This window comes from Perca flavescens, chromosome 15, assembly GCF_004354835.1.
Source record: "Perca flavescens isolate YP-PL-M2 chromosome 15, PFLA_1.0, whole genome shotgun sequence".
Lineage (NCBI taxonomy): Eukaryota > Metazoa > Chordata > Actinopteri > Perciformes > Percidae > Perca > Perca flavescens.
Window position 1 is genome coordinate 10,931,781 of NC_041345.1, and position 12,717 is coordinate 10,944,497.

Below are 12,717 nucleotides of genomic sequence, written 5' to 3' on the forward strand. Positions count from 1 at the left end.
ATTTTCCCCCATACCGCAGTCTCCTTCGATTCAGGGAAGAGATGCTCGGGGATTTTCTCTCTACTCTGTGGTTTAGGCCTCACAGCATCTTGTAAAATGGTGACTCCAGCTTTAATTGATGCAAGAGTAATTCGGGTTAGAGAGATTTACAAATGTTCATGGTAGCTCAACTCAAATTGGGGAAGTTTTTTAGGGTTTTGGCATTAGGAACTTTTAGGATTTTATAACAATGTTTTTCTGGACACATTTCAGTGCATATTTCTTAGTCAGCAAAATACCAATGGGTGGAAACCTTTTACACTACGAATTAAAACTGCATTCTTACATTCAAAATACAACTCTTCTGGAAACATCCTTATTTGTATGGAACTTTAAACACTGTATGGAAGAAGCATTCTTAAATGAAATGCTGTGTTTAGTTGGTAAACCTACAGTATGTTCCATGGCACACTACCCACTTTGCTTTCCACCTGCATCTTCAAACAAAATGTTAACACACTACGTGCAGTCAATCATCCTGAATGAAAGAGGCTTGCACCTGGCCTTCATGCATGGTTTCTTTTCATTTGCCAAAGATCCCATTCATTATTCTAAGAATGAATTACAGCCCTTAAGTTTTACTTGCAAAAAGAAATCACAAAATGTTTTTGGATTTGCTCCATGGTGTTATTAATTCCCAACCACCCACTTGTCCATATTGTATGACATTGATTAATTACATGCACTGTAATTGTTACATGCAGAAGAACCAGTCAAGACGTGTCAATGATTTTTTTTAAAAGTGGGGTAAGGACAACTTCAAGGTGTATTCACTGTAAGCACAGGGTTGACATCCAAGGATGTAAACTTAAACATACAGTGCAGACACGCAGTAGCCCATCTGTCTTTCCAAAAACTAAATAGAAATCAATTTCCTGCCCATGTGAGTGTGTGTCTTATTGATGCGATGTGTCATATCCATCCTGTCTGACTCAGTCCTTCCAATGGTTGTGTGTGTTGGTGGTTTCTTTCTAAGAATGGCCACACCACATCACTGTCTAGTGACATACAGTGCAGCACGCAAAGCGAGGCATCACGAATGGTCATTTTCTGAACACACACACTGCCAAGTTGTAAATCATTTTCACATGTTGGACCTTCTTGCCATAAATTTCATGTCATGAGCTGGTGCTTTAATCTACCGAAAAAAGGTCAGTGCAAAATCTTTTAAAATTAACTTTCTGTCATCTAAGGACAGTATGAGTTAGCATTTGTGCAATTCATGGACAAAAATATGCTGTTGTGTGTTTCTCTTTACATGTTTCTTTATATAAAGATTAACTTAACTGGGCTTTATTGTGAGAAAAAGAAAGAAAAAAGGTACAAATTCGTACTTCCCTTCAGAATCTTTATAAACCGTGGATACATGTTCAAGCCCATATTCAGGTTGTTTTCCGTGTGAACCTGAGAGATTTGACCCGGTAACCTCCAGCAGGATAAATGGGCTACTTCTGCACTAAAACTGCTGCTAAGCTGATGGCTACTAACAGATGTTTGAACATGTCAGTGGTAATATGTCACATATTACTACAGACAGCTTAGGGTTGGGCGATATGGAGAAAAACAAATATCACGATATTTTTGACCAAATACCTCGATATTGATACCGCAACGATATTGTAGTGTTGACTGTTGGTGCTTTCACAAAATATTTACACACTGAGATTTTTGATAAATAATCATCAGTAATGTGGATATAATGACTAAGTGGGTAAAGGCAAATAATAGAACAGTTACAACAGTCTGATAAGTTCAGAAAATGACATCACTTTACTGTAATGCAGCCTTTAAAACTAGGAAAAGACAACACTTATGCCATATTACGATATTACGATATTCAAAATCTAAGACGATATCTAGTCTCATATCACGATATCGATATAATATTGATATATTGCCCAGCTCTAAGACAGAATCATATTCAACCACTCATGTATCCCGTCTTATCATCGTACAGTCCCTTTTGGTCTATATGTGCACCTACATGTGTAATATGCTAGCATGCTCAAAATGGGCATTGGGAGTTGTCATTAGTTTTGCAAGTATTTTTAAAATATTCATAAAGTATTGGACAAACCAAAATTTGACTTGATGATGTCACTAGATGAAAAGCCAGGGGATCACCAAAGTGATCACAATTTATCCTGAGGGCGACGTAAATGTGCACATTTTTTGGCAATTCGTCTTAGTAGTTGAGACATGTCACTCAAAGTCACAAATGTAAACCATCATTGTGAGAAATGTCAGATCATCAAAGTCATTAGGATTTATCATCTGGGACCCATAAATATGTGTACCAAAGTTTGTGCCAATCTATTTAATAGTTGTTGAGATATGTCAGTGTAAATATCTCAATGTAAAAATGTATCTTTACGCCATGTTTTTCTCAGTATTAGATAGGATGGGGTAGAAAATTGACTCTGTTTACTAGAGAATTCCCTCAGATCTCTCTGTTGCACAGTTACCAGCTGGCTTGATTTCATGTCACAGGTGACATCATTGGTGTGTGTTAAATCGGAAGACTGTGGTCGCCATGTAATCCCCTCTCCATTGAAAGCGTTAAATATACCTCAGCAGACTCCTGCTCGATGACAACACCACTTCATGTGGTGAACGCTAAACCAGAGCTGAGCACGAGCTTTGAAGCCATTGTTAAAACCTTTAAGGGTGTAATACCTTCAAACAGGGACAATGAACAGTATGATTCATATCTCATAAAAGACGACACCTGTGTGCACATGCCACACTGTGCACTGCTCTAACCATGTTCTAAAAAAAAACAGGCCACGACTACATTTCCCAGATACCAAATCTAATTGAATCTGTCATAACTGCTCTGATGATGGACACATATAACCACAGAGTCCCCCCAGGGCCAGGGCTTGGGTCCTGTGAGTCTTGGAGATAGCATGCCCCACAGGTGTGGGAAGATGATGTACACAGACTCAGGTTACGGCAGCCTGGCCTGGGACAGGTTGATGGAGGCTCTGATTGATCCTGAAAACAGAGAAGCCTGTGGAAGAATTGTAATTGAACCTGGAACAGATGTTAAACAGTCCAGGAAGAATGTGGTTATGACGAAGAGTCACAGCCTGAAAGTCAAAATTACACTGGAACAACAGAAATACTATGGCCATGGGAGTCTTTTTGGTGCATTGTTGAAGGTCTAACCAGACATATGTTAAAGAGGCAACAGGGTTCACTGTGTAGTTACATAAACCATCAAAACGTGGTCCATCAAACATTCTGTAGAAAACACATCTCAGCTAATTCAACTAGCAGCAAAATGTGTTCCAAATTTACAAATAACCACATGTAGCCAGTGCCAAACCCTCAGTCCTCGAAACTCCCTCACTAACATGACTATTTTCTCAACTTGAACTCATCTGGGATAAACTCTACTTTACATTTAAGGTACTGACGGGAACATCACATTAATTCAGACTGTGATGCCTAATGTGACTGTAAATATCCTCATCATAAGTACGTCACTCTAGTGGAAATATAGTAATGCATATAGTATGAAAAGTTGAAAATTCTATAGATGTTGGTTCTTTATACTGCTATTATCAGACTATCACTATAATCACAACATTTATTTCCTCTACTTCTATATCAGTAGTATCATGAATATTTGGGTATGATGGATGCTGTATGACTGTATTAAATCAGTAGTGATGTATTGAAGCTTAAACATCTTCTCCATTACATTTCAGAGGGAAGTACTTCTTCTACACTATATTTTGTTGGCAGCTGTAATTACTAATAACTTTGCTGAGTCAGATGTTTAATACAAAACATAATCAACAATTAGATTATGCTATATTCCCAGCAGTTTATAAAGTAATTAAAATTAGCCTCGCATTTACCAGCTGCAACATTCAGGTGATGAACAAATTAATGCATCAATAATTCTATAAAAAAGTACAATTATACAACATATATTATTGTGAAATGTGTCATTCTGAATAATTTTGATGCCTAAAGTACATTTGCTGCTAATACCATCACAGATTCATGTCCCCCAGGTATTGATCCTGATAGCACTATACAAGTGGATGAATCTGAAAATGTTTTCTGAAGGATAACATGTAGTACTAGTATTATTCCAGTAACATGTAGTACTAGTACTATTCCAGTAACATGTAGTACTAATACTATTCCAATTATAATCAACAACAGACCATACAAAGTGGTGAAGCGCCTAAGTAATAAGAAGTTGACTGCAAACATAGTCAATTTAGCATCCAGTTCACGCCAGCCACAGCCTGTCCCAAAAGAAAATGAGACGGTGTCTGTTCCTCGACTAAGATCAGTTAAATCAAAGGTAACCAAGAGAGGGGCAATACTTAACAACCTAATTGGAATTAAAACTACCACTGCAATGATAGAAAAGGATAGGAAAATTAGATGTGGATTATTAAATATCAGATCTCTGTCTTCTAAAACAGTACTAATAAATTAATTGATATCTGATAATCAAATTGATCTATTCTGTCTTACTGAAACCTGGCTGGGCCATGAAGAATATATTCGTTTAAATGAAGCAACTCCTCCCAGTCATATTAATACTCAAATTCCTAGAGGCTCAGGCCGAGGAGGGGGAGTTGCAGCCATATTTGATTCAAGCCTGTTAATTAATCCTAAACCTAAACTAAATTATAACTCTTTTGAAAGCCTTGTTCTTAATCTTCAACATCCAACATGGAAATCAGTACAGCCAATTATATTTGTTGTTGTCTACCGAGCTCCAGGTCCGTATTCTGAATTTTTATCTGAATTCTCAGAGTTTTTATTCATGTGTAGTCCTTAAATCAGACAAAGTACTTATTGTAGGTGATTTTATAGCCTTACTACTGCTTTCAACTCACTACTAGATTCTATTGGCTTCAGTCAGAGTGTGCATGAGGCCACGCACTGTTTTAACCACACCCTCGACCTCGTGCTGGCATATGGTATCAAAATTGAAGATATATTAGTATTCCCGCAAAATCCTTTATTATCAGACCACTTCTTAATTACTTTTGAATTCTTAATACCCGATTATACGAAATTAGATAAAAGCTACTATACTAGATGCCTATCTGACAGTGCTATAGCTAAATTTAAGGAAGACATTACAACAGCACTAAACTCATTACCTTGTTTTAATACAACAGAGGACCTTTATGTAAACTTTAGTCCCTCTCAAATTGACAATTGTGTAGATGGTGTTACGGCCTGCCTACGGACTACTTTAGACTCTGTTGCTCCACTCAAAAAGAAGAAGATGAGGCAAAGGAAACTAGCACCGTGGTATAACTCCCAAACTCGTAAATTAAAGCAAAACTCGCAAAAACTTGAAAGTAAATGGCGCTCCACCAAAATGGAAGAGTCTCGTTTGGACTGGCAAGACAGTCTGAAAACCTATAGGACCGCCCTCAGACATGCCAGATCAGACTATTACTCAGCATTAATAGAAGAAAACAAGAACAACCCAAGGTTTCTTTTCAGCACTGTAGCCAGGCTGATAGATAGTCACAGCTCTACTGAGCCATCTATTCCTCTAACTCTGAGTAGTGATGACTTCATGAGCTTCTTTAATGATAAAATTATAACAATTAGAGATAAAATTCATCACCTTTTGCCCTCAAATGGTTCACCTTTCAACGCAGGACTGCTAGAAAGAACGACTAGACCTGACATATACTTAGACTGTTTTTTTCCTATAGACCTTCAACAACTAATGGTAAAGGTATCTTCAGCAAAGCCATCTACCTGTCTCTTAGATCCCATCCCAACGAGGCTACTCAAAGAAGCGTTACCCGTGGTTAACACCTCTCTACTAGATATGATCAATATGTCATTATTAACAGGTCATGTACCGCAGTCATTTAAAGTAGTTGTGATAAAACCTCTTCTGAAAAAACCCACCCTCGATCCTGAGGTCTTAGCAAACTATAGACCTATATCTAACCTTCCCTTTCTCTCCAAGATCCTTGAGAAAGTAGTTGCTAATCAGTTATGTGATTTTCTCCATAGCAACAGCTTATTTGAAGACTTTCAATCAGGATTTAGAAAGAATCATAGCACAGAGACGGCACTGGTGAAAATTACTAACGACGTTCTAACTGCTGCAGACAAAGGACTTGTCTCCATACTTGTTTTATTAGATCTTAGTGCTGCTTTTGACACTATTGACCATACAATCCTGTTACAGAGATTAGAACACTTAGTCGGAATTAAAGGAATTACACTAAGCTGGTTTAAGTCTTATTTCTCTGATCGATCTCAATTTGTTAATGTTAATGATAAATCCTCTAAGTACGCGAAAGTTAAACATGGCGTTCCACAAGGCTCAGTGCTTGGACCAATTTTATTCTCCTTATATATGCTTCCTCTTGGTAATATCATTAGGAAACACTTAATTAACTATCACTGCTATGCGGACGACACCCAATTATACTTATCAATCAAACCTGACGAAACAAGTCAGTTAGCTAAAGTTCAAGCATGTATTAAAGATATAAAATCCTGGATGACCTATAATTTTCTGATGTAACAAAACTGAAGTTATTGTGCTGGGCCCTAAACACCTCCGAACTTCATTATCTAAAAATATAGCTACTCTGGATGGTGTTGTCCTGGCCTCCAGCACTACTGTCAGAAATCTAGGAGTTATTTTTGATCAGGATATATCCTTTAACGCCCATCTAAAACAATCATCGAGAACAGCCTTTTTTCATCTTCGTAACATTGCCAAAATTAGGAATATCCTGTCTCAAAACGATGCTGAAAAACTAGTCCATGCATTCGTTACTTCCAGGCTGGACTATTGTAATTCCCTACTGTCAGGTTGCTCAAATAAGTCCCTTAAGACTTTCCAGCTGATCCAGAATGCTGCAGCACATGTTCTAAGAGAACTAAGAAAAGAGATCATATTTCTCCTGTTTTAGCTTCTCTGCATTGGCTTCCTGTGAAACTCAGGATTGACTTTAAAGTCCTTCTCCTGACCTACAAAGCCCTAAATGGTCAAGCACCATCCTATCTAGATCAGCTCTTAGTACCTTATTGTCCCACTAGAGCACTGCGCTCCCAGAATGCAGAGTTACTGGTGGTTCCTAGAGTCTCCAAAAGTAGAATGGGAGCCAGAGCCTTCAGCTATCAGGCTCCTTTCCTGTGGAACCAGCTCCCAGTCTGGGTTAGGGGGGCAGACACCATCACCTCATTTAAGAATAAACTGAAAACTCTCCTCTTTGATAAAGCTTATAGTTAAGAAGTGAGGAGTTGCAGCGTCCGCCTAACCCGGCCCACCTGATTCTCTTAGTAGTCATCAGATTTATTGATCATATAATCAATAATATAGTGTGAGTAGAGGGAGGCAGGCCAGTACAGCCTCTCATCAATGTTTTCATTTGTTTCCTTTTGTATGCATCCTGTCCCAGAACTGCTTGTTACTAACCTAGCTCTGGGGAGTTTACTCCCCGGAGTCCTTATGTTTCTTCTTCCCTTCAAACGCCCGGCCGCGTCCTGCTGCGTCTGCTGCACCCACCCATGCTCTGCAGCGCCACGTTTCATCCCACAACGTCCTGCTGTGACATGAACTACAACGACTACCTTCAAAGTCACTGTTCCACTATCTTTAATGCGACTATTATCGCCATCACACCCCCAACCGGCCCCGTCAGACACCGCCTACCAAGAGTCTGGGTCTGCCGAGGTTTCTTCCTAAAAGGGAGTTTTTTCTCGCCACTGTCGCAATAGCCACTGCTAATGCTTGCTCTTGAGGGAATTACTGTAATTGTTGGGGCTTTGTAAATTATAGAGTGTGGTCTAGACCTACTCTATCTGTAAAGTGTCTCGAGATAACCCTGTTATGATTTGATACTATAAATAAAATTGAATTGAAATAATAACATACCCTTTGATTGTTTTGCTGATTATACATTTTTATTGTAACTTTATTTAATAAAAACATGCTTTTCAAAATCCCTGGTTTAAGTAGCTAATGATCAAAAGTGCACTCATGAAATCAATCAATGTTACCAAACTGTGTTTTATTCAAGTACTGGCCACAATGCAGCATCAGAAATATGGTGCTGATGGCACAGCACTGCCATCTGCTGATCCACACAGATATTGAAAATATATTTAAAAATAATTACATTCAACCTTCAAGTAAAACACCCTCTTTTCATGAATCTGTGTATTTAGTTCGCCTGAAGTCATTCGTGTTTTTGTTTTTACTACTGGTGTTGTCTGTCCACTCTGAAGCTCATGGTGACAATGTCCTCGATCCCAGCCTGCAACTTATCATGCTGCTGCACGGCGGAGACTCCTTTCGGGGTCCCGGTCAGGATGAGATCCCCTTCCTCCAGGGTGATGAACTCGCTGATGTAGCTGATAAGATAGGGGATGGAGAAAATCATCTGGGAGGTGCAGCCGTTCTGCCGCAGCTGGTCGTTCACCTTAAGCCACAGCTTCACGTTCCCCGGGTCAGGGATGCGCTCTTTGGGGATGAACTCGCTGATGGGACAGGAGGTGTTAAAAGCTTTAGCCATGGTCCAGGGCAGACCCTTGGACTTACACTCGTCTTGGACGTCCCGGGCTGTCATGTCCAAGCACAGAGCGTAGCCTGCAACGTGCTCCATAGCGGTGGACTGAGGAATGGCCGTCCCCCCTTTCCCGATGACCACTCCTAACTCCACTTCATGGTGCAGGTTACTGGAGTACATGGGCACCAGGATGGAGGAGCCCTCTCTTACATATGCAGAAGGTGGTTTAAGGAATAGGACGGGCTCTGTAGGAATCGCATTTTTCAGCTCTTTGGCGTGGTCGGCATAGTTTCTCCCTACACAAATTATCTTCCTCCCCCATTCCCAGAATCGAGATATATTTCGTGCTGTCATCGTGGAGAAATGTTTGAGCCAGTCTGAAGCTGTCAGCACCAGTTAAAGCAAACTTTGACCGACACTGGTCCCAGAAGCGAGATTATTAACCTACGGCAAGCCTGAAAGGACATACAGTAAACTCAAAATATCAAGTTAAAGCTGATATATCAGTATATTTAAGAAGTTTATCAGGACTAAAATATCAAATAAATATCCCCCACATATACCATACTGTATCTTGATGGATTCGTCGTTCAAAAAATGCGGAAATAACCAATGTATTTGTGTTTTTAACTGAATATTCCTGATCTACTCCCCCAGACTTGATTGGTGGAGCCTGGGAGGTTAAAGTTGAAAAGGGACGGACGCGGAACTAAACCGAACTAAACTTTTCTGGTTTACGTGAATGCGATAACGCTTTATCGCATTCTGTTGCTATGTTATTGAAGTCACTAGTAGGGAGTGCCTGCACTCTGTTTGGAGCTGCAACAGCCTTCAGATTTGGTACGTGGTCACGATTTTTCACTATGCAAACTAGCTTAGCATGTTACCTTGTGCAGTTACATGAATGTAAACTAGTTACGAACGGCTAATGTTTTTCTTTTGTCGTGTCTGAAGAGGAGGGTCGTAAGCACAGCTGGCCTGTCTTAGCAAACACTTGCACCTAATTACATACAGCAATCCCCATTAACAGTCAAGTTAGATCAATGCTGTGGCAGCTAGTTAGCTAGGTGAAAAAAAAATGAATGCATTTTTAAAGTTAGCATTGAAGCTAACGTTGTTTACTTTATGTTGTCGTCGTGTTAGCTTAATTTACAGGTTCATACTTGTCCAGCCAATGACTAACGTCACGGTTTAATGCCATTAGTTCCTGGTGTTGTTTGTGGCTGCATAAAATAATATTTCTAGGGAAAGGGTGCCTGTCATGAAGACATAATATTTTATAGGAATAAAATTGATTATTTAAGACAAACCGTGTCCTCATGTAATTCTTAAAGCGAGACTATATAGTCTATATATAAACACACGTTATTTGTACCGGGGGGAGGGGGGTTTAGAGTAGTACAGTAACACAATATAGTAAAAGTACATATAGTATAATACTTAAATGTCAAATAATAAGCTGTACACATTATGATAGTAGTGATAATAATATGAGAATATTGACATGTATTTTCTCATGAAGCACATGTGGAAGTCCAGGCCCAAGCAGCTGCCCTCCTTCACAGTGCAGTGAGGAAATCCTCTCTGGTAGAACAAGCAAATATGAGGGTTGAACTTCTCCCTGCACTCAGTGACAACTACATGTACCTCCTGATTGATGTGGACTCCAGAGAAGCAGCTATTGTTGACCCTGTGGAGCCAATAAAGGTTTGTGTATTATATTGTAATACTTTTGAGGTACCTTTTTTACTCAAGCATTTCCATTCTATGTCACCTTATACTTTTACTACTATATGGACAGTTGGCTTTGCTGTATTATTAAACTAACCACTATTTTGTAAAGTAGTCAAAATTAGCTCCACCTTGACCAGCTGCCACATCAAAAGGCTGCTAGCTGTTTTTGCATTAATTATTAATCCAGTGCAGTACTTTTATTTGGAATTCTGCATTCCAAATCTTACTTAAGTAAAAGTACAGTAATATCATTTGCAAAGACTTCCATTTAGGGCTACAGCTAATGATTATTACTGTATATTGTTATTTTGACTAATCTTTTAGCCTGTAAAATGTCAAAACATAAGACCCAAAAATTCCTATCAGAGATTTTCTGACCGCAACAGAAGTTCTTCACTCCCAAACCCACAGATATTCAATTTGTAATGATATAAAACAGAAACAATACAGCATATCTTCACATATGAGAAGCCAGAACGAACACACATTTTGCACTTTTGCTGGATAAAGGTTTCAAGCAATTGCCAAAATTGTTGGTGATTCATTTTCTTTTGATTGATTAATCATTAAGGCACTACTGCAGTTTGACCCTTTCCTGCTTTCAACAGGTTGTGGAAGCTGTCAGAAAACATGGCGTAAAACTCACAACAATTCTGACCACTCATCACCACTGGTAAGCTACAAGTTAAGTTAATGTTTTATTTTACATATAGTGTTACAATGGCTATCATTTGTTTACTATATTCATGAGAGAATTCTGAAAACTAGTTCAGAAAAAGACTATGTAGTGCGCATCCATGTAGTTGCTTGTGCAGGACAAAAAAGTAAATGTAGAAAGAAGGTAAAGTCGACACAACAGCTCAATGAAGATTTTGCACTATTAAAGTATTTTTCGGAGCATTAAACTGTTGTGCGGACTTTACCTTCTTTCAGAATTCTGAAAACTCTCAAGCTAACCAGCCAAAAATGCCAGTATGCTAAGAAACTATTATATCTGCATGAAATTTTGCTCAGGAATAGTAACAATACACTGATAATCCTCCCCCCAGGATCATGCTAGTGGAAATGAGAAAATGGTAAAGCTAATGCCAGGACTGAGAGTCTATGGAGGAGATGACCGAATTGATGCTATTACAAAGAAAGTTTCTCATTCCAACAATCTCAAAGTAAGTCCATCAAACTATCTATTCTACCATCCAAATATAAGCCTCAAATGAGTGATGTTTGCTCACCGGTGTCATTCTTTCCCAGGTTGGATCACTCAATATCAAATGCCTGTACACACCGTGTCACACAACTGGTCACATCTGCTACTATGTGACAAAAGAAAACAGCACCGAGCCACCAGCTGTTTTCACAGGTATGTCTAATCACATCCGATCCATACATTTTTATCCTGCACAAGAAATCTTACAAGGTATAATTCTAGTGAAATGTAATCTGCAGATGTACTGCACAAATAAATGTCAATGAAGTCTCTGGCAATAGCCTTAAAGTGCTCATATTATGCTTTTTGTCTTTTTTCCCTTTATTGTGTTATATATCTTTTTGTGCATGTTATAGGTTTACAAAGTGAAAAAGCCCAAAGTCCACCCCAAAGGGACTTACCATCTTCCAGAGAAAACACTGTTCACAAACTGCTCCAAACAGCTCTATTGTAGTCCAGCCTTTACTTCCGTGACAAACTTGCGTCACTTTGTAACACACGTTATAATGCTGGCCTAGCTGCTAGCATGGCACTCCCTCATGCTCTGTAACTGACAAGCTAGCAGTACTTACTGCTCATGTGCGTCTCCCAATAAAGCTGGTACAGAAGTGAGATGCGTCACTCTGTAGCTAAAACAGAGAGCTCAACACACAGGGTGAAAAGAGGAGCTGGTACAACCTCTAAATACAATTATGAACCTGAAAATGAGCAGAATATGAGCATTTTAAATCTGTCAAGCTTGACCAATATGTATTGATGCAAGCTCTGCATGTGTGACCTTTTTAATGCCGTAAGGACACTTTTTTTTTTAAATTTATTTTTTCATGCAGGGGACACGCTGTTTATGGCTGGTTGTGGTAAATTCTTTGAGGGTACAGCAGAACAGATGTACAAAGCCTTGATAGAAATTCTGGGAAGCCTGCCTCCTGAAACGGTAAATATATGTACTCCATCGGTAATGTCAGTGTAAAGTGTATTATTGAAAATGTTTTTAAGATGTTTCTTCAGCAGAGATATGCAACAATGTTGAAAATGACATATATTCTGATTAAAGTATACCTAAACTGTATGGCAGACTGACTAATAGCAGTGTTGGGAGTAACGCGTTACAAAAGTAACGCAATTACAGTAATGTATTCCTTTTTGCTGTAACGCAGTAATATAACGCATTACTAATTAAATTTCGGTAATCTTATTACCCGT

The 12,717-nt window shown here is 39.0% G+C and overlaps 2 protein-coding genes across 2 annotated transcripts in view; one reads left to right on the top strand and one right to left on the bottom strand.

Moving 5' to 3' along the window:
* Positions 1–8,054: 8,054 nt before the first annotated feature.
* Positions 8,055–9,170, bottom strand: fahd1 (fumarylacetoacetate hydrolase domain containing 1). Its single transcript, XM_028600351.1, has one exon. The coding sequence runs from the start codon at positions 8,925–8,927 to the stop codon at positions 8,265–8,267; it is 663 nt and encodes a 220-aa protein (XP_028456152.1). The 5' UTR covers positions 8,928–9,170; the 3' UTR covers positions 8,055–8,264.
* An 84-nt stretch (positions 9,171–9,254) lies between these two features.
* The window catches only part of LOC114570123 (hydroxyacylglutathione hydrolase, mitochondrial), a 5,788-nt gene continuing 2,325 nt past the window's right edge, over positions 9,255–12,717 (top strand). The window contains exons 1-6 of the mRNA XM_028600350.1: positions 9,255–9,413; positions 10,096–10,280; positions 10,916–10,980; positions 11,356–11,473; positions 11,559–11,667; positions 12,345–12,448. Of these exons, the coding sequence (XP_028456151.1) occupies positions 9,347–9,413; positions 10,096–10,280; positions 10,916–10,980; positions 11,356–11,473; positions 11,559–11,667; positions 12,345–12,448 (648 nt within the window). The 5' untranslated portion in view covers positions 9,255–9,346. The remainder of the gene's footprint in view (positions 9,414–10,095; positions 10,281–10,915; positions 10,981–11,355; positions 11,474–11,558; positions 11,668–12,344; positions 12,449–12,717) is intronic.